Below are 22,044 nucleotides of genomic sequence, written 5' to 3' on the forward strand. Positions count from 1 at the left end.
AACCTTTCCACCCAGAGGGTAGAGAGTGTCTGGAATTCACTGCCCGGATCGGTGGTTGAGGCAGAAACCCTCAACTCATTTAAAAGGTACCTGGACCTGCACCTGAAGTACTGTAACCTGCAAGGCTACGGACAAGGTGCTGGAAGGTGGGATTAGATTGGGCGGCTAGTTTTTTCAGCTGCTGCAGACACGATGGGCTGAATGGCCTCTTTCTGTGCTGTAACTTTTCTGTGGTTCTATGAGGTAGCTTCTATGGATCTAAAGGTATGGGACAAAGACAGAAATATTTTCATTCTACATTTTGTAGACCTGGCGACCAGATTTAGTCTTCCTGCAATAATACTTAGTAAGGACAAATGGGTTTTTATAGACAAAATCATGGAGAAATAGATAGGGACTGGACTTGCACCAACAAAGTTTCTAACTGATACTGGAGGGGAATTTACCAATGATAGGTTTAGAGACGTATGTGAAAACACGGACATCATGGTCATGAATACCGCAGCTGAAAGTTCTTCAGCAGTGGACTCTGAAAGGAGTCATGCAGCTACTGGCAAGTTTGAATATTGGCTGAATGTTCAGGATGGTGGCTCCAGGGACTGGCAGAATGGGATGAATGAGGGGAGAGTAAGAAAGCGCAGTGCAAGTACTGATAGTGGGTCCAGAAGTGACTCTTGCGTCAGAAAACGATAATGTACCGGAGAAAGACCCTCCATTAGTGCAAGAGGGTGATCGTGTAGTAGTCATCCCGACAGACATAAAAGTGCAAGTAGAGGCTGTAACTTGAATAGATTAGACAATTAAATAAAGGCCACAGTATAGTGTTGGAACAGAACTAGAAACAAGTCCTCATGATCATGATGTTTTGGTGGCTGTGTTCAACTAAAATAAGATCCCACAATATTTTATTGTTATCATAAAGGAAAACTTCAGGTGTCTTTGTGATGCATGTTGATGATTTCTCATAGGGTGACAGTGTGAGATTTGGGAAATGTGTTTTTAAGATTAGAGTAAAATTTAAATTCAGAGTCAGGCTTGTGGGACTTTAAAAAATATTGGTTTAGCTATTAAGCAGAGTAGGTCTGGAATAACTTTAAATCAATAATCCTATTTAGAAAGTGTTATTCCCATCCTGGTTAATGATACTAAGTCATCACATAAAGATGATATATCTAAAAAGAAGACAGAGCATTTGCTGAGCTTGATTGGTCAGTTGAACTGGTTGGGCACTCAGACTAGACCAGGTGCTAATTTTAATGCATTGGAGTTAAGTACTACAATGAAACACCTTAATGTCGAGGATGTTTTAAGAGCAAACAAAACATTGAAAAAAATTAAATCTGGAGAAATGCGTACTTTCTACGTGACCAAAAGAACATGAAACTAGTGATTTTTAGTAATGCTTCACATGCTAATCTTCCCAATGGGTATTCTAGTGTAGCTGGTTTCATTATATTTCTTATGGGTGAAAATGGAAAATTTCCTTTAGCTTGGGAAGCTAAGAAAATAATAAGGGTTGTTAAAGCACTTTGGCTGTTGAAATACTGGCTCGTGTGGAGGCAGTAGTAGATATGAGATTCTGTTTGTCAAATACTTTAAGTGAGATTCTGTATAATGAAGATAGTATAGCCATTGAATGTTAGGTAGATCATCGTTCCTTGTGGGATCATGTACACTCGATGAAATATGTGAGTGACAAAAGGTTATGTTTTATGGAATGACTTGCTGGCTTGAAACAAATGCTGGAGACAAAGGAAATCTCTGAAATTGAGGATGGAAGTCATCAACTTTTTCTTTTTACAAAAAGCAATGCATGTACAAAGAAATTGTTAGGGCTCCCAGAGGAGGGGCATGACAATGTGATTCTTTGTACAGAATATGAAGGTTTCTGATTTAATTTTTACAGAAATTTTGATTGTACTTATTAACTCTAACTTTTATTTAAAGAAAGAGAAGGGAAATCTGTTAATAGTATATTAACTAGCAGAGACCTGCAAAATATTTGTGGTGAAATTAGTATCTGTAAGAACATACGAATTAGGAGCAGAAGTAGGCCATTCAGTCCCTCTAGCCTACCCAGCCATTCAATAAGATCATGGCTGATCTGTTTGTGTCTCAAATTCCACACTCCCATCTATCCCTGATAACCTTTGATTCCCAGGACATCTCAGCTGACCATACCTTGGAGAAAGAGAGAGAGATTGGCCCCTTGCCTGACTGCGCACAGAGGAGAGACAGCGTGAGTTGGCACCTCGCCTAACAGTACCCCAGAGTGATAGAGTTGGTACCTCACTTGACCTTACTCTGGGGACAAAGAGTTGGCACCTCACCTGACCGGACCCCAGAGAGAGGGAGGGAGATTCGGCAACTCACTTGACCATATCCGCTATTAGCAAACACTTCCCTGAAACAACATGTTTACAAATTTGTCATGCATCTCACCCCTTGGATCCCATGAGCTTTTAATGTACTGATTAGTCTGCCATGTGGGACCCTGTCAAAAGATTTGCTAAAATCTATGTAGACTACATCAAATGCACTCCCCTCATCAACCCTCCTTGTTAATTTCTCAGAAAATTCAGTCAAATTCGTTAGACTCAACCTTCCCTTATCAAATCTATGCTGACTGTCCTTGATTAATCATGGCTGTCTAAATGACGATTTATACCGTGTCTCAGAATTATTTCCAATAATTTGCCCAGCTGTGAGATTAGGCTGACTGGCCTGTATTTGCTCGGGCAATCCCTTCCTCTCTCAAACAATGTTAGCAGTCCTTCAGCACTGCTCCTGTAGCCAGAGAGGATTGGAAAATGATGGTCAGAGCCTCCACTATAACTTCCCTTGCTTCCCTGAGCAGCCTGAAACACATTTCATCTGGGACTGTTAATCTATCCACTTCCAAGAATGCTAAATACCTTCATATTTCCTCCCTCACTATGTTCATCCCATCCAATATTTCACACTCCTCCTCCTCAATTACAGCGTCTGCTTTGTCCCTGCCTTTTGTGAAGACAGAGGCAAAATATTCATGAAGAAACATGCCCACGTCTTGTGCCTCCATACGTTATTCATATATAAGGAGCAAGAGGGTAACTCGAGAAAGGATTGGCCCTCTCAAGGACAAAGGAGGAAAGTTATGCGTGGAGTCAGAGAAAATGGGTGAGATTCTTAGCGAGTACTTTGCATCGGTATTCACCGAGGAGAGGGACATGACGGATGTTGAGGTTAGGGACAGATGTTTGATTACTCTCGGTCAAGTCGGTATAAGGAGGGAGGAAGTGTTGGGTATTCTAAAAGGCATTAAGGTGGACAAGTCCCCAGGTCCGGATGGGATCTATCCCAGGTTACTGTGGGAAGCGAGAGAGGAAATAGCTGGGGCCTTAACAGATATCTTTGCAACATCCTTAAACACGGGTGAGGTCCCGGAGGACTGGAGAATTGCTAATGTTGTCCCCTTGTTTAAGAAGGGTAGCAGGGATAATCCAGGTAATTATAGACCGGTGAGCCTGATGTCAGTGGTAGGGAAGCTGATGGAGAAGATACTGAGGGATAGGATCTATCCCCATTTGGAAGAAAGTGGGCTTATCAGTGATAGGCAACATGGTTTTGTGCAGGGAAGGTCATGTCTTACCAACTTAATAGAATTATTTGAGGAAGTGACAAAGTTGATTGATGAGGGAAGGGCTGTAGATGTCATATACATGGACTTCAGTAAGGCGTTCGATAAGGTTCCCCATGGTAGGTTGATGGAGAAAGTGAAGGCGCATGGGGTCCAAGGTGTACTAGCTAGATGGATAAAGAACTGGCTGGGCAACAGGAGACAGAGAGTAGCAGTGGAAGGGAGTTTCTCAAAATGGAGACGTGTAACCAGTGGTGTTCCACAGGGATCCGTGCTGGGACCACTGTTGTTTGTGATATACATAAATGATTTGGAGGAAAGTATAGGTGGTCTGATTAGCAAGTTTGCAGACGACACTAAGATTGGTGGAGTAGCAGATAGTGAAGGGGACTGTCAGAGAATACAGCAGAATATAGATAGATTGGAGAGTTGGGCAGAGAAATGGCAGATGGAGTTCAATCAGGGCAAATGCGAGGTGATGCATTTTGGAAGATCCAATTCAAGAGTGAACTATACAGTAAATGGAAAAGTCCTGGGGAAAATTGATGTACAGAGAGATTTGAGTGTTCAGAGGTCCATTGTTCCCTGAAGGTGGCAACGCAGGTCAATAGAGTGGTCAAGAAGGCATACGGCATGCTTTCCTTCATCGGACGGGGTATTGAGTACAAGAGTTGGCAGGTCATGTTACAGTTGTATAGGACTTTGGTTCGGCCACATTTGGAATACTGCGTGCAGTTCTGGTCGCCACATTACCAAAAGGATGTGGATGCTTTGGAGAGGGTGCAGAGGAGGTTCAAGAGGATGTTGCCTGGTATGGAGGGCGCTAGCTATGAAGAGAGGTTGAGTAGATTAGGATTATTTTCATTAGAAAGACGGAGGTTGAGGGGGGACCTGATTGAGGTGTACAAAATCATGAGAGGTATAGACAGGTTGGATAGCAAGAAGCTTTTTCCCAGAGTGGGGGATTCAATTACTAGGGGACACGAGTTCAAAATGAAAGGGGGAAAGTTTAGGGGGGATATGCGTGGAAAGTTCTTTATGCAGAGGGTGGTGGGTGCCTGGAACGCGTTGCCAGCGGAGGTGGTAGACGCGGGCACGATAGCGTCTTTTAAGATGTATCTAGACAGATACATGAATGGGCAGGAAGTAAAGAGATACAGACCCTTAGAAAATAGGCGACAGGATTAGATAGAGGATCTGGATCGGCGCAGGCTTGGAGGGCCGAAGGGCCTGTTCCTGTGCTGTAATTTTCTTAGTTCTTTCTTTGTTACCTTTTTGGTCTTCGATTGGCCTTACTCTTTTCCTAGTTTTCCTCTTGCTTTTTATGTATTTATAAAACATCTTTGGGTTCTCCTTGATTTCACTGGCCAATATTTTATCATGCCCTCTCTTTGCTTTCCTAATTTCCTCTTTAATTTCACCCCTGCACTTTCTATACCTCTCCCGGCATTCTACAGTATTTAGTTGTTATCATCTGATATAAGCTTTCTTTTTTTGCCTTATCCTATTCTGTATACTGTTGACATCCAGTAGGGTTTAGATTTGTGAGACCCATCCTTTTTCTTCAAGGAAACATATTTGTTTTGAACCATCTTTAGATCTTCCTTGCATGTCTCCCATTGCTCTGGTACTGATTTACCTAAAAGTAGCAGTTTCCAATTCACTTTTGCCAAATCACATCCCAGCTTAGTAAAATTGGCCTTCCCCAAATTAAAACTTTTACTCTTTTTCCATCTTTATCCTTTTCCATAACTACTCTAAATCTAACTGAATTATGATCAATACCACTAAAATGCTCTCCTACTGATACCCTTTCTACCTGCCCAGTTTCATTCCCTAAGACTAAGTCCAGAACTGCCCCTTCTTTTGTTGAGCTTGCTACGTACTGGCTAAAAAAAAGTTTTCCTGGGTACATTTAAAGAATTCTGCACCCTCTACCTTTTACACTGAATTTATCCCAGCTAATATTGGGGTAGTTGGAATCCCCTACACTAACTGCACTTTTCGGTAATTTGCCTACATATTTCTCTTCAATCTCTTTCTGACAGTTTGAGGGTCTATTGTATACTCCCAGCAGTGTGATTGCCCCTTCTTAGTTCCTCAGTTCATGGCTTCGTTTGATGCTCTTTTGAGCGTATCATCTCTCCTCACTGCTGTGATTCTTAAACCAATGTTGTGACCTCTGTACTTTTTTGTTTAATCCCCCTCTCTATCCTGTCTGAAAACCCTGTAACCAGGAATGCTGAGCTATCATTCCTTCCCTTCTTTGAGGCACATTTCAATAATAGCTATGCTTCCAAGTGTCTATCTGTGCCCTCAGCTCATCTGCCTTATTGACTAGATTTCTTGCATTGAAGTATATATCCACTAATCACCGAACAATTCCTTTGTTATCTATTTCCCAGCCTTTATTTCCTCGACCTTCCATACTCGTTTACAATTTGTTTCGCCTTCTACTTCCAGTTTTGCTTCTCTTCCTTCTGATTCTACACTCAGGTTCCCATCCCCCTGCCAAGCTAGTTTAAACCCTCCCCAACGGCACCAGCAAACCTCCCCACTAAGATATTGGTTCCACCCCACTGAGGTGCAACCCATCCAGCTTCTACAGGTCCTGATGCCCCAGGAATTTTAAAGCCCTTCCCCTGCACCATCTCTCCAGCCATGCATTCAGCTGCAGTCTCTGCACTCATGAAGAGTGAACAGTTTACTTGTCAGCTGGCATAGGGCCCAGGAAAAGAAGCTAGCAGTTTAGTGGAAATGGATTCAAGGGAGCAAGAACTAAGTCTCATGGAAGGAGTTGAGTTATAAGGGGGCATCAGAGAGACACAGGTTCAGGACTAGGGCAGGGAGGATGGTTGGCTTCGTTGGAAAGAAAATGGGTGGAAGCGGCTGAACAATTTTAGACGAAGAAGTCCATAAGCCCCTCACACTTGAAGCAGACAGTGAAGAACTTACGAATTAGGAGCACGAGTAGGCCACTCGGCCCCTCGAGCTGCTCCGCCATTCAACAAGATCATGGCTGATCTGATTGTAACCTCAAGTCCACATTCCCACCTAGACCCCGATAACCTTTCACCCCCTTTCTTTTCAAGGATCCATCTACCTCTGCCTTAAAAATATTTAAAGACACTGCTTCCACCACTTTTTGAGAAAGAGCGTTCCAAAGACTCACGGCCCTCTGAGAAAAAATTTCTCCTCATCTCTGCCTTAATTGGGCGACCCATTATTTTTAAAACAGTGACCGCTAGTTCTAGATTCAGCCACAAGGGGAAACATCCTTTCCACATTCACCCTGTCAAGACCTCTCAGGATCTTATGTTTCAATCAAGTCACCTCTTACTCTTCTAAACTCCAGCGGATGCAAAACTAGCCTGTCCAACCTTTCCTCGTAAGACAACCTGCCCATTCCAGATATTAGTCTAGTAAACCTTCTCTGAACTGCTTCCAATGCATTTACATCCTTCCTTAAATAAGGAGACCAATACTGTGCACCAATGCCCTGTATAACAGAAGCATAACCACCCTACTTTTGTATTCAATTCTCCTCGCAATAAACTATAACATTCTATTAGCTTTCCTGATTGTATGATGTACCTGCATAGATCACTGAAGGCAGCAGAACAGGTAGATAAGGTGGTTAGGAAGGCATATGGGATACTTGCCTTTATTAGCCGAGGCATAGAATATAATAGCAGGGAGGTTATGATGGAGCTATACAAAACGCTAGTTAGGCCACAGCTGGAGTACTGTGTACAGTTCTGGTCACCACACTTTCGGAAGGATGTGATTGCATTGGAGAGGGTGCAGAGGAGATTCACCAAGATGTTGCCTGTGCTGGAGCATTTCAGCTATGAATAGAGACTGAAAAGGCTAGTGTTGTTTTCCTTGGAGCAGAGAAGGCTGAGGGGGGACATGATTGAGGTGTACAAGATTATGAGGGGCATTGATAGATAGGAAGAAACTTTTTCCCTTGGCGGAGGGGTCAAGAACAGGGGGCAGAGATTTAGGGTAAGGGGCAGGAGGTTTAGGGGGGGTTTGAGGAAAGGTTTTTTCACCCAGAGGGTGGTTGGAATCTGGAATGCACTGCCTGAAGAGGTGGTGGAGGCAGGAACCCTCACAACATTTAAAAAGTATTTAGATGAGCACATGAAACACCATAGCATACAAGGGTACGGGCCAAGTGCAGGAATATGGGATTAGCGTAGTTGGGTGCTAGATGGCCGGCACAGACACGGTGGGCCAAAGGGCCTGTATAACCTTTTGCGATTCATGCACTAGGACACCCAGATCCCTCTGCATCTCAGAGCTCTGAAATCTCACCATTTAGTTCATATGTTTTTTTATTCTTCCTGCCAAAATGGACAATTTCACTTTTTCCCACATTATACTCCATTTGCCAGATCTTTGCCCACTCACTTAACCTATCTATATGTCTTTGTAGCCTCCTTATGGCCTCTTTATAACTTACTTTCCTATCTATCTTTGTGTCAGCAGCAAATTTAGCAACCATACCTTCGGTCCCTTCATCCAAGTCATTTATATAAATGGTAAAAAGTTGAGGCCCTAGCACTGATCCCCGCAGCATACCACTCGTTGCATCTTGCCAACTAGAAAATAACCCATTTATGCCTACTATCTGTTTCCTGTTAGCTAGCCAATCTTCTATCCACCCCCTACTCCATGAGCTTTTATTTTTCCGCAATAATCTTTGATGTGGCATCTTATCAAATGCCTTATGGAAATCTAAGTACAGTACATCCACTGGTTCCCCTATATCCAAAGCACATGTTATTACTTCAAAGAACTCCAATAAATTGGTTAAACATGATTTCCCTTTCACAACACCATGTTGACTCTGCCTGATTTATCTTGAATTTTTCTAAATGCCCTGCTATAGCGTCTTTAATAATAGCTTCCAACATTTTCCCATTGACAGATGTTAAGCTAACTGGCCTGTAGTTTCCTGCTTTCTGTCTCCCTTTTTGAATAAAGAGGTTGCGTTTGCCATTTTCCAATCTAATGGAACCTTCCCCCAAATCTAGGGAATTTTGGAAGATTAAAACCAATGCATCAACTATCTCACTAGCCACTTCTTTTAAGACCCTAGGATGAAGTCCATAGGGACCCTGAGACTTGTCAGACCACAGCTCCCAACAATTTGCTCAATACCACATCCATGGTGATTGTAATTTTCTTGAGTTCCTCTCTCCCTTCCATTTCCTGATTTACAGCTATTTCTGGGATGTTACTTGTATCCTCTACATAGAGTGAAGACCGATACAAAATACCAAATACATCTGCCATCTCCTTATTTTCCATTAATTCTCCAGGCTCACTTTCTATCAGCCCGATGCTTGCTTTGTTAACTTTTCTTATTTAAGTATCTATAGAAACTCTTACTGTTTGTTTTTGTATTTCTTGTTATCTTTCTCTCGTACTCTAATTTTGACCTCCATATTTTTCTTTTAGTCATTCTTTGCTGTTTTTTATATCCTGTCCAATCTTCTGACCTGCCACCCATCATTGTGCAATGTTTTTTCTTTAATTTTCATACTATCTTTAACTTTTTTTAGTTAACCATGGATGGTGGATTCTCCCTTGGAATTTTTCTTTCTCGTTGGAATGTATCTATTTTGTGTATTCTGAAATATCCCCTTAAATGTCTGCCACTACACCTCCATTGACCTATCCCTTAACCTACTTTGCCAGTTCACTTTAGCTAGCTCTGCTTTCATGTTCTCACAATTGCACTTATTTAAGTTTAGAGCACTAATCTTAGACCCATTCTTTTCTCCCTTAAATTGAATGTAAAATTCAATCATATTATGATGACTGCTGCCTAGGGGCGCCTTCACTATGAAGTCAGTAATTAATCCTTTCTCATTGCACAGTATCAGGTCTCGTATAGCCTGCTCTCTAGTTGGCTCCAGAACGTGCTGTTCTAAGAAACTATCCCGAGAACATTCTATGAACTCCTCATCTAGGCTACCTTTGCCCATCTGATTTATGCACTCTATGTAGATTAAAGTCCCCCATGATTATTGCCAGACCTTTCTGAGAAGCTCCCACTATTTCTTCCTTTATTCCCCATCCTCCCATGTGGTTACTTTTAGGGTGCCTGTACACCACTCCCACAAGTGACTTCTTGCCTTTGTCATTTCTCATCTCTACCCAAACCGCTTCTACATCCTGGTTTCCTGAACTTAGATCATCCCTTTCTATTGTGCTAATACCTTCATTAATTAAGTGAGCTACCCCTCCACCTTTTCCTAGCTTCCTGTCATTCCTAAATGTCACATACCCTTCAATATTTAGGTCCCATTCTATGTCATCCTGTAGCCATGTCTCTGCAATGATTATCAGATAGTACTTACTGATTTCTATTTGCGCTCTCAGTTGATCTGTTTTGTTTCAAATGCCACGTGCATTCAGATACAGAGCCTTTAGTTTTGTCCTTTTATTATTTTTGTAACCTCTAGCCTTATCTGCTGATTAACTCTGAGATTTGTACTCTGTATCCCTTCCTGTCACAATCTGTTAATCATTTCCCATATTACTACCTTTCTCTCTTGCTTTTTCTCTACTCTATGATTTACCACATCTTCCGAAATGTGATCCCTTTCCCCCACTATTTAGCTTAAAACCCTCTCTACTTCCCTAGTTATGCGGCTCGCTAGAACACTGGTCCCAGCAGGGTTCAGGTGAAGACCGTCCTAATGATACAGCCCCCACTTTCCCCATTACTGGTGCCAGTGCCCCACGATCCAGAACCCACTTCTACCACACCAGTCTTTGAGCCATACAATCATTTCTCTAATCTTATTTGCCCTATGCCAATTTGCACGTGGCTCAGGTAATCCGAGATTGTTACCTTTGAGGTTCTGCTTCTGAATTTGGTGCCCAGCTGCTCATACTGACTATGCAGAACCTCTTCCATTGTCCTGCCTCTGTCATTGGTCCCTACATGGACCACGATGACTGGATCCTTCCCCACCCACTGTAAGTTCTGCTCCAGCCCTGAGCAGATGTCCCAAACCCTGGCGCTGGGCAGAAGTGTTTCAGGAAATAGTTGGTAGTGGAGGAAAGAAGCCAGGGTTACTTTTGCTCTCAAGGGTAATCCTGGAGTTGTGAGTAGTTTTGACAGAGAAAAGTTATATAGCGCTTGATGTGATCCAACTAGATCTGGTGACAGCTAAACCAGTTGCCTTCCAGATAGCCTGAAGGCTGCACCTTTGGACTTGAGGGAATAAAATTGGGGGTCATACCAAAGGGAGGAAACAGGATGAAAGAATAAATGTCTTGTTGGAGACAAAGGCATCAAAGGTTGAAAGTGAGAGAATGGCTGAGAAAACCAACAGCTGCAGAAGTGGTGAATGGATGGCAAATGGGAATTTGTAAGTGCAGTGGTAAATGACTTGGGTGGCGGGGGGAAGGTGGTAAAGTTTATTTATAATGCCATATGCAGAAGGAAGTGGGATTGAAGGGAGGTAGGGATATCTTAGTTGTGAGAAATACAAGAAAATGGTGGGAGATGGCTTTGTCAGCTATTAAAACTATCGGAATGGCGAGACTGTGGGAGATGGATGTATGGGTAGGAGCTTCTATTAGAAGGCAAGGTTTAGGGAGGACAGGAGGGCTATGAATTCACAGGAGAGAGGGCAAGGAGAACTGAGATGGAAATTGACATCCCAAGATGAGAAGTGCCTTAGTTCAAAGGCTGAGGGAAAATAGGAGGAAAGAAATGTGATATGTCTTTGAGAAATCCAGAGTGGGGCTTGGGGGCATGGCAGAGAAAATGAGCATAGGGAACAGGAGTAGGCCATTTAGCCCCTTGTGTCTGTTAAGCCATTGAGTGAGATCATGGCTGATCTGCAACCTAACACCATATACCTGCCATTGCCCCATACCCCTTAATACCTTTGGTAACAAAAATCTAACAATCTCAGATTCAAAATTAACAATTTGATCTGGCATCAATTGCCTTTTGGATTGTGTGTAGTAGTTTTTCCTTGTTTCACTCCTGAAAGGTCTAGCTCTGATTTTTAGACTATCCCTCGAGTCTTAGATGCCTCAACCAGGGAAATAATTTCTCTTTATCTACTCTAACTGTTACCATTAATAACTTGAAAACTTTGATCAAATTACCCAGTAAGCTTTTTAAATCTCATGGAATGCAACCCTACTTTGTGTAATTTCTCCTCATAATTTAACCCTTGGAATCCAAGTGACATTTTGGTAAATCTATACTAACACCCTCCACAGCCAATATATTCTTCCTAAGGTATGGTGCCCAGAACTGCTGATAGTATAGCCAGGCTTCGTATAGCTGAAGCATAACATCTATCCCCTTGTATTCTAGTCTTCTAAAGCCAGCATTCCATTTGCCTTTTTGATTATTTTCTGTTTTTTAAAAAAAAACAGAAATTGCTGGAAATACACTGCAGGTCTGGCAGCATCTGTGGAGAGAGAAACAATTAACGTTTAAAGTCTACGACCTTTCATCAGAACTAGCAAAGATTAAAAATGTAATAGGTTTTGAGCAAGTGAAAGGAGGGGGGTGGGGAAAGGAGAACAAAAGGTGTCTCTGATAGGACGGAGGGCAGGAGAGATTAAATGTCAAAGATGTCCTGGAACAAAGGGCAAAGGGAATAGTGATAGCTTAGTACAAGACAAAGGGCTGGATGTTGTGTTGGCATCTGGATTCCCAGTGCCAGGCCAAAAAGGCGGCAGAAAGCCTGCCTCTGCCTTTTCGTGATCCCCGGGAGCAATCCTCCAGTCTTTTTAAACCTTAGATATGTGAGGCAGGGTCACCGAGGTAGTCCGGAGGCCCTGGCAGGTGGGGGTGGGCGGTGGTGATCGTGTAGTCCGTGGGAGAGTGGTTCCAGGGGGTAAAGTGGTTCCTGGTGGTGTTCCTATGTGGGCCATCTGAGAAGGGATCCCCCAAAGCCTGCAGGGAGTGCGCCTCATGTTACAAGACGCCCTCCCAGTCTGGTGGAGGCACTCCATGCCACTGGTAAGATCCCAGCGGCGGCAGGAAGAGGCCCTTAATTGGCCATCAGTAGACCACTTGAAAGCCTGAATTGGCCTCTGGGCAGGAAGGCTGTCATTGGCCTATCCCACTCCTGGGAAGATTGCTTGGCGATGGGGCCTCTGCCCCCTCGCAACCCGTTGCGATATTCCATGCCCCCACTGTCTCTGACCTGGCCTCGGGGCTGCATAAAATCCAGGCCAAAGCATTTGTACAGAGAGAGTGTTAATGGCAGAATAATGAATTTTCTGTACCTGGTCGTGACATTTTAATCTAATGCACCTGAACAGTCATTGTTTCTAGCTTTTCACCATTTAGAGAGTGCACCCTTTTCTTCCTTTTTAGGTCCAAACTGGATGATTTCACATTTGCCTATATTAAAATCCATTTGCCACAGTTTTTCAATTGATATCTCTGTGATTTTACGTTTCCATCTACACTGTTTAAAATGCTGCCTATTCTTGTGTCATCAACAAATTTGGATATGTGGCTCTCTATTTCATCATCTAAGTTGTTAATAAATGCAGTGAATAGTTGAGGCCCCAACACAGATCCTTGCAGGACACCACTAGTCACATCCTGCCAATTAGAATACCTATCCATTGTCATTACTGTCTGACTCCTGCTGCTCAGCCAATGTACTTTCAGTTCCATGAGCTTCAACTTTAGCTCAGTCTCTTCTGAGGGATTTTATCAAATGCCTCTGGAAGTCCATATAAATAACATCCATAAATGTTCCCCTGTGCACTACTTTAGTCATCTCTTCAGTGTGAATGTGCCTACCGAAAACTCAAAGGGTCAGGCTCTAAATCCAGAGCTAACCGAACCCAGCCAAACAGATCTGAAACTCACTAAGGACAAAGTGTAGGAGGAGAACCCAGATGCCTCACAGGGGCTAAAAAAAAATTATCACCCACTATCACTCTATAGATAAGAATTATAAAATGTGCCTGAACCTGAGCTATTAAATCCATGTGTTGTGGAAGCCATTGTTAAGGGTTTAAGTACTATACAAACAGTGGGTTTTGCAAAAAACCAAGAACAGTGCAGTAATGGAAATTTGCATATCACAAGCCTTGGAACAGTAAAAGTGGGATACGCATAAAAGAAAACACCACATGTTCTAAACAGAAGTTTTCCTGAGGCAAAAACTTTCGACGCCCCAGAAAGGAAAATTATATTATAATTGTGCCTCATCCAAAGAAAGGATGCTGTAAAACCTAAACTTGAACAAGAAATGGCTGTTACAGATAATGCTAGTTGTGAGACTGAGGTGTTGATGCCATGTGTGCAGCGGTGTGACCCTTAAACTTAATTACTTTTTTTCTTTCCTTCTCCCCCTCCCTCCCTCACTCCCCCCTCAAAACAACATCAAATGAAATTCAAGAAATTTAATTCTTTCCCTTTTGGGAGAGGTGTGACGTTCACATAAATGCAGCGATCAAAACTACAAGAACTCAACCTGAAGATTTATAAAAATTGACTTTTCTTTTTTTAAAAAAGTAATCAAAGTGCTCCAAATGGTCACTGCAGCTCAAAAGACTTGGCTTTGTGTATTCAAACTGTCTGCTGTCTGGTACGAACAAAGGAATACATTCCAAGCTAAGAGGTGTCAATTGCACCCATCCTAAACCCATCAAGAGCCATTTTTGAATTGAATGGGTTCTTCTGAAACAAAGAAGGTGTGATGTAGCCACATCCAGTCACCATAGGGAGGAAAACTTCTGTCTCCAAGCAGAGGTGAGCTATGCGAAACTTTTAGCTTTAAAGGTAGCTTTCTGAAGAGAGAGAGGGAGACCCAGGAAGAAGCATCATCAAAGCTTGTCCAGCTGAGAGCTGGGAGAAAAATCCAACAAGCCAAAAGGAAGCTGCCCTGCTGTGAATTCTGCATTTCAACTTGTTCAGCAGTGAATTGGAAGTGATCCCCTGTCTTCAAACTGAACTTTCAACCGACAGAGAAATCTACAAACGCCTCCGGCCTGCAACTAAAGCGAACTTGACCTCCAAGAGAATTCAACAGGTTTACTGTGAACCCGGAAAGCCTACCTCACTTCAATCCACTTGCCTCTTTTTCTCTGCGTGTGTGAGTTAATACGTGAGTGGGTGCAGTTGCGACAATTTCAGGATAAAGCATATTTCTCAATAAATAATCAATCTTCTCTTTTAAACCTACAAGAAAACCTGTTGCTGTGTGTTGATTTGACAAATAAAACACAAAAGAGCTAAAACCCTAATAATAAAAACACTTGCTGCAGTCAGGTGGGAGTTGAACAGTGGGAACCACCCACGCCTCTGATTCACATGGCTGTAACAACTGATACAAAGTAATTATTCAACATGTCTGCCATTTCCTTATTTTTATTAGCGATATCAGTATTTATTTTCAAGGGGCCCACGTTGTTCCTGACCACCTAATATGATTGTAAAAGTTTTTTATGTTGCTTTTGATATCTGTTGCAAGTTTCTTGTCATACTCCCTTTTTATAGCTCTTACTATCTGTTTTCTCACCCTTTGTTGTTTGTATCTTACCCGTTCACCATTATTGTGCTATTTTGTGCATTTCTGTATCCTTTCTCTTTCTGTTCTTTCTTACCTCTGTAGTTGTCCATGGCTGACTTTTTTTGGCAAGTAGGGCTCTTGCCCCTTAGGGGTATAAACTGGTTCTATATTAAATTATTTTTTGAACACTGATCGTCTGTCATTTTACCCATTAACAGATTTTCCCAGTTTCCTGTGGACCATTTCCATCTTATACCATTGAAGTAGATTGAGGCGATAAGAGCGGCAGGACATGGTGATGTGCTCAAAGGAGGAGAAAGACCTAGAGGAGCAGAGGGATTAATCTTTGGTGATAAGCACCATGCTACCACCATGGCAGTTTGGGTGTGGCAGGTAGTGAAAAGTATAGCATGACAAGGAGGCTCCCATAAGAGACAATGTGTCACCACCCATGAGCCAAGTTTCAGTCAAAGCCAGAATGCCTATGCAGTCATCCGTAATATGATTGTAGATGGCAAAAACCTTGTTCACTGCTGAACAGATATTCTGGGAAGAAATTCAGACAAGGGTGATGATTAAGCTGCTTATCAAGTCCAGGAAGGTAATGGTGGATAGGGTGACCAGAAAATCAAGGAAGTTAGGAAGGTGATCCCCCAGCAGGTGTGTTGAGCAAGGAGGTTCAGAAAGGAGGATGCCAAAAGTGGCACAGGCGGTTCCTCTAGGCTTATTCAAGGGTATTCAGGCAGGAGTGCAGGAAAGCAGAGTAATTGTGAGGATTTGGGGTTGAATTTGGGTATAAGGAGAAATACCTAAGAGGGGAGAAATGAAAGGTGGTATAACCAGGTAAACGTAAATGTAAGAGACAGCAGAGAAGAGTCCAAAATATAGTAAAATCAGAAAGGAAAGATAGAAGTAATGGATGTCGGTCCCGAGTGGCAGCCAAATTGAACAAGCGAATGGATGTGGGAAATTCATGTTATTGTAAGTATGGCAGAGATTAGAATAAACATGTCCTGACAGTGAACCTTTTACTTCAGGTGCCTTGTGTCAGATGGATCAAAAATGATGTTCAGTACTCTTGGTACCTTGTTGTTTCTGTAAAATGTTGCAGTATGTATATAACCAGCTGTCAGCCCATAGCTGGAAAACAACTGGATCCACAACTTCACTAAATATGTCACAAAATAAGATTCACAAATACAACAGAAGTTCTTTTTTGTTAAATGAGTTTTCCTCTGGGTTTTGTGGGTAAAGGCACTGATTTCTCAGCTGTTTTGGTACTTTGATTACTGGGTAAAGTGTTAATACTTGGATTTAATGGTTACAGGCACTGGCATCTGGTCTCTGCTGATTCCTCAGTGGTTTACTAGGTTTATCTTTTAAATCAACATCCCTACATCTATGCTGATCTATCTCTGATGGTTTAGTAGTTAAACAGTTATAGTGCATACAAGTGTCTCTAAATCCTTTCCTAATGCAGATCCCATTTGCTTGGATTCTTGCACACAATCTGACAGCACAATGGAACACAGCAGTTCACCCTTGAAATCCCAACACCTGCCCTCTTCAGCTGTTAGTGTAAGTTATCCTTTGGTAGCTTTGCTTTTTCCTCTTTATAGCAAGTCAGAAACACAGCTTATCAAGTCCTCAGAATATTCTAAAGTGCTACACATCCATCAGTTATATTTGAAGTGCAGTCACTATTGTTATATAGACAGAGATGACAGCTAATTTGTGGACAACAAGGTCCCACAAAGAGAAAATAAAATGAATGACCAGTAATCTTGTTGTGATATTTGTAGGATGGACTGATGCCCAGAACAAGCCCTTCTATTTAAACATTGCCATATAAAATTTTACATCCATCTAAACCACATAAATTGCTTTATGTCTCATCTGGAAAAACGGCATCTGCAATAATGTATCACTCCTTCACTATTACACTGAAGTGTCAGCCTAAATTATGTGCTCAAGTCCTGGAGTGGGGTTTAGAACCTGACTCAAGTGAGAGTATAACCCACTGAGAAAATTTAACCCAATTAATGTAATTAATTTGTGTTGTGCAACCACAGTGGACTCACTGGTTCAGCATCTTTCAACTTCACAATTATCCACAAATTTTATATAGGAATTTGTATTGTAGCTTATACATATTTTAATGTAACTAAGCATGTTCTTTTAAACTGTAGGTGCTAAGGAGCGGCAATTTACAGGCCTTGCTGATTGTATCGTGAAAATTGCACAGCGGGATGGGCCTCGGGGACTTTATCAGGGATTTGTTGTTTCAGTGAATGGCATTATTGTGTATCGAGCTTCCTACTTTGGGTGCTATGACACAATCAAGGTAATGTTTTAAAACATGTCTGTTCAGAATGAGTGAAAATTTTATGTTTACTTGCTGAGTATGGTGTATTCTCAGCTATCTATTGACATCTAAATATACTGTGAGGCATTTTTTTAACTGTTACTGTAGATGTTTTTGACATCTATGTTTCAAACTATCTTTGGTTCCATCGTCCCAGAGATATTTAGGTAAAGTTATAGTATACCCAGGGAACAAATAGAGAACTCTGTTCAGTTTACTTCAGCTACTGGTTTTATCATATGGCCTGTTGTGATCTTCCTTGTCTTCGGAAGGTCAAGAACAACCATTAAAGACTTTGCTTGGCAGTTGAAGCATAAGATAAATTTATTAAAAAAATAAAAGAGCAAATGAACAGTGGTAGTAATGTAACATTTTTAACAGTCATTATTAAGCTTAGCTAGTTCCTCATGGAAGAAAATATTTTTCAATTACTGTGCTAAACTGTAATATAAACAATATTCTTAACAGCTCCTTTTTTCTCACTACCCAGAAATGTTCATTAGCCTGCCTGTCTATCTTTGAGGGCCTTAGACAGATATCAATTTTAACAAGACAGATTGATAAATACCTTCAAGAGGTACCCAGTAGCAAGCAGATTAAAATAACTGGTAAATTTTAAAAAGCTGCCAATCAAATATTTAGTGAATAAATCCCGCAAGATGCTTGTATTGCATTGAATAGCTTGACCCCAAAACACCAAACACCAGTCTTTAGAGGATGGCTACCCGACCCGAACCTGACGGGTCCCAACGACATGTGTCGGGGTCGGGTCGCTCTTCCGGTTCCAGCATTCCAGGCCGGGTTGGACTCACTCTATCACCACCTCCGGTACGTGGCTCCAATGTTAATGTATTTTTTGGACTTGAAAGATTGTTTAGTTACAGTTTTTTTTTTAAGCTTGTGCAGATAAGCAACAAAGTGAAAAACGGAAGCCAGGTTAACTGATGATCGAGTCGGGCGTGGGAAAAAATGAAAGGACTCTGGCCGGCTCGGGCCGGATGTGGTTCTGTCGGGCTCGGATCGGGTTTCATTTGCAGACCCAAGCTGGCCTTTACCAGTCTTTGACAAACTGAGCTATTCTAAAGGAGAAAATAGAAGAAAATCTAGAAGCCAATTATATAATAATAAATAGACTGCACCCTCGCCTCCACCTTTGAAGCCCTAGTCCCCAATAAAGCCATTACTCTCTCTCACCCTGGACATTCCTCCTGATATGACTCTCATCTATGTTCCCTTAAGTCTAAGGACACAGACGATGGAAGGGTATGGCTAGTAACGGTTTAGCCATCCATTGCCAGATCTGGCAGGAGCACATAAAGCACTATCAGGTCCTTCTCTCATCTGCTAAAACTGCTCACTATTCCAGGATCATCCTCGAATGCAAGAAAACCCCCGGCTTGTTTCTACTGCAGACAGTCATCTTAAACCCCTTTCCCTTGTCTCTTCCACCCTCACCTCCAACAATAAGTGCAAGGAGCTCCTGGACTTCTTTATCACTAGGATCAAGCCCACCCAATCAGCTGCCTCTGCCAAGTCCTTTCCTTCCACTCGCCTACCGGGTCAAACTTCCTCTAAATATCCCCCCTGCCCTAGCCCTGAACTCACATCTTTCTCTAGTTTCTCTCCTATCTCCCCTCATGTCCTCTCCAAGGTCTTCTTGTCCATGAGACCCACTTCCTGCTCCCTCAAACTTATTCCCACTAAACTGCTGACATCCAACTTCCCCTCCTGGTCCCCATGTTAACCAATATTATTAACAATTCTCTCTCTTCAGGTGTTGTCCTTCAAATCTCCAAACTACTGCCTCATCTCCAACCCCCTTTCTTTTCCTAAGTCTTTGAATGTGTTATCACCTCCCAAATCCATGCTTATCTTTCCCAGAAACTCCATGTTTGAATCTCTCCAATCAGGTTTCTGCCCTTGCCACAGTACCAAAACAGCTGTTATCAATGTTGCAAATGGCATTCTGTGACTGTAACAAAGGTAAATTATCTTTATCTCATCCTTTTTGAGCTGTCTGCAGCCTTTGACACGGTTGACCATCCTCTTCCAATGCCTCTGCATTGTCGTCCAGCTAGGAATGCTTTCACCTGGTTCCATTCTCATCTATCTCATCAAAGCCAGGGTATCACTTGCAGTGGCTTCTCTTCCTGCTCCTGCACTGTTACCTCTGGGGTCCCCCAAGGATCTATCCTTAGCCCTCCGTTATTTCTCATCTACATGATGCCCCTCGGCAACATCTTCCAAAAGCACAGCATTGGTTTTAACTTATACATTGACGACACCCAGCTCTACCCTACCAGCATCTCTCTCAACTCCTCCACTATTGCACGTCCAGTGCAGAAATTTCCTCCACTTAAATATTGTGAAGACTGAAGCTATTGTTTTCAGTTGCTATTCCAAACTCCATTCTCTAGCTACTCATTCCATCCCTCTCCCTGGCAAATTTGAGAGACTTAACCAGACTGTCACATTTGACCCTGACATAAGCTTCCAACCACATATTTGCGCCATCACTAAGATCGCCTATTTCCACCTCCTTAACATTGCCCGACTTCACCCTGTCTCAGCTTATCTGCTGCTGCAACCCTCATTCATGCCTTCATTACCTCTAGACTTAACAAGTATAATGCACTCCTAGCTGGTCTCCCACATTCTACTCTCTGTAAAGTTGAGGTTATCCAAAATTCTGTTGTCGTGGTCTTAACTCGCACCAAGTCCTGTTCACCTGTCACCCTTGTGCTTGCTGACTTGCATTGGCTGCCTGTCAGGCAATGTCTTGATTTTAAAATTCTCACCCTTTAACCAAGCTTTTGGTCATCCAACCTAATATCACCTCATGTGGTTTGCTGTCATATTTTGTTTTATAATGCTCCTATGAAGTGCCTTGGGACATTTTATTACATTAAAGGTGCTATACAAATATGTTGTTGGGCGGAACAGTGGCGCAGTGGTTAGCACCGCAGCCTCACAGCTCCAGTGACCCGGGTTCGATTCTGGGTACTGCCTGTGCGGAGTTTGCAAGTTCTCCCTGTGACCGCGTGGGTTATCCAAAAAGGAAAAATGTCCAGGATTATGGGGAGAAGGTGGCCATTGATTAAACTGCTTAATGCACTGCATTAAGGCCCCTAGAGCCTTTTCCACCATTCAGTAAGATCATGGCTGATCTGATTGTGGCTTCAACTCCACTTTCCTGCTTGCCCCTCATAATCCTTATCGATCGAAAATTTGTCGAACTCAGTCTTGAATATATTCAATGACCCAGCCTCCACTGCTCTCTGGCCTAGAGAATTTCAAACATTCATGACCTTCTGAGAGAAGAAATTCCTCATCGTGTCCATCTTAAATGGGAGACCCCTTATTCTGAAACTGTTCCCCTGAGTTCTAGATTCCCCCACGAGGGACAATTTAAAAAGTTAGTACCATGCTGTATCTTAGATAAAATGCTTTATTTTGTGACAATCTATTGGAGTTCTGATGCAGTGTTAGGATACAAGCTCTTCATTGTGATTCTCAGATGCTTTGTTCCTGAACTTAACTGAGACATCTAGAAAAATTTAAACTTTTCCCTGTAGGAGGGAGGGAAACAAATGCAAGTCAACTTACTTGACTTTTGTGTACATGGTAGCAAGCTAGACTAGCTGAAATATAGTAGGTGGCTGTTGTCAGGCAATAGTCCAGGAGAAGATGAACTAAGAACGGTACAGCACAGGAACAGGCCATTCGGCCCTCCAAGCCTGCGCCGATCTTGATGCCTATCTAAACTAAAACCTTCTGCCCTTCCGCGGACCGTATCCCGCTATTCCCAACCTATTCATGTATTTGTCAAGATGCCTCTTAAACGTCGCTATCGTACCTGCTTCCACCACCTCCCCTGGTAGCAAGTTCCAGGCACTCGCCACCCTCTGTGTAAAGAACTTGCCTCGCACATCCCCTCTAAACTTTGCCCCTCGCACCTTAAACCTATGTCCCCTAGGAACTGACTCTTCCACCCTGGGCAAAAGCTTCTGACTATCCACTCTGTCCATGCCACTCATAACTTTGTAAACCTCTATCATGTCGCCCCTGCACCTCCGTCGTTCCAGTGAAAACAATCCGAGTTTATCCAACCTCTCCTCATAGCTAATGCCCTCCAGACCAGGCAACATCCTGGTAAACCTCTTCTGTACCCTCTCCAAAGCCTCCATGTCCTTCTGGTAGTGTGGCGACCAGAATTGCACGCGATATTGTAAGTGTGGCCTAACTAAAGTTCTGTACAGCTGCAGCATGACTTGCCAATTTTTATACTCTATGCCCCGACCAATGAAGGCAAGCATGCCGTATGCCTTCTTGACTACCTTATCCACCTGCGTTACCACTTTCAGTGACCTGTGGACCTGTACGCCCAGATCTCTCTGCCTGTCAGTACTCCTAAGGGTTCTGCCATTTACTGTATACTTCCCACCTGTATTAGATCTTCCAAAATGCATTACCTCACATTTGTCCGGATTAAACTCCATCTGCCATTTCTCCGCCCAAGTCTCCAACCGATC

General features: G+C 42.6%; 1 protein-coding gene across 1 annotated transcript in view; it reads left to right on the forward strand.

Moving 5' to 3' along the window:
* Positions 1 to 22,044, forward strand: part of LOC137372112 (ADP/ATP translocase 4-like) — a 138,154-nt gene that overhangs the window by 39,761 nt on the left and 76,349 nt on the right. The window contains exon 5 of the mRNA XM_068035581.1: positions 17,337 to 17,491. Coding sequence (XP_067891682.1) covers positions 17,337 to 17,491 — 155 coding nt within the window. The remainder of the gene's footprint in view (positions 1 to 17,336; positions 17,492 to 22,044) is intronic.

The sequence above is a fragment of the Heterodontus francisci genome, chromosome 1 (assembly GCF_036365525.1).
Source record: "Heterodontus francisci isolate sHetFra1 chromosome 1, sHetFra1.hap1, whole genome shotgun sequence".
Classification (NCBI taxonomy): domain Eukaryota; kingdom Metazoa; phylum Chordata; class Chondrichthyes; order Heterodontiformes; family Heterodontidae; genus Heterodontus; species Heterodontus francisci.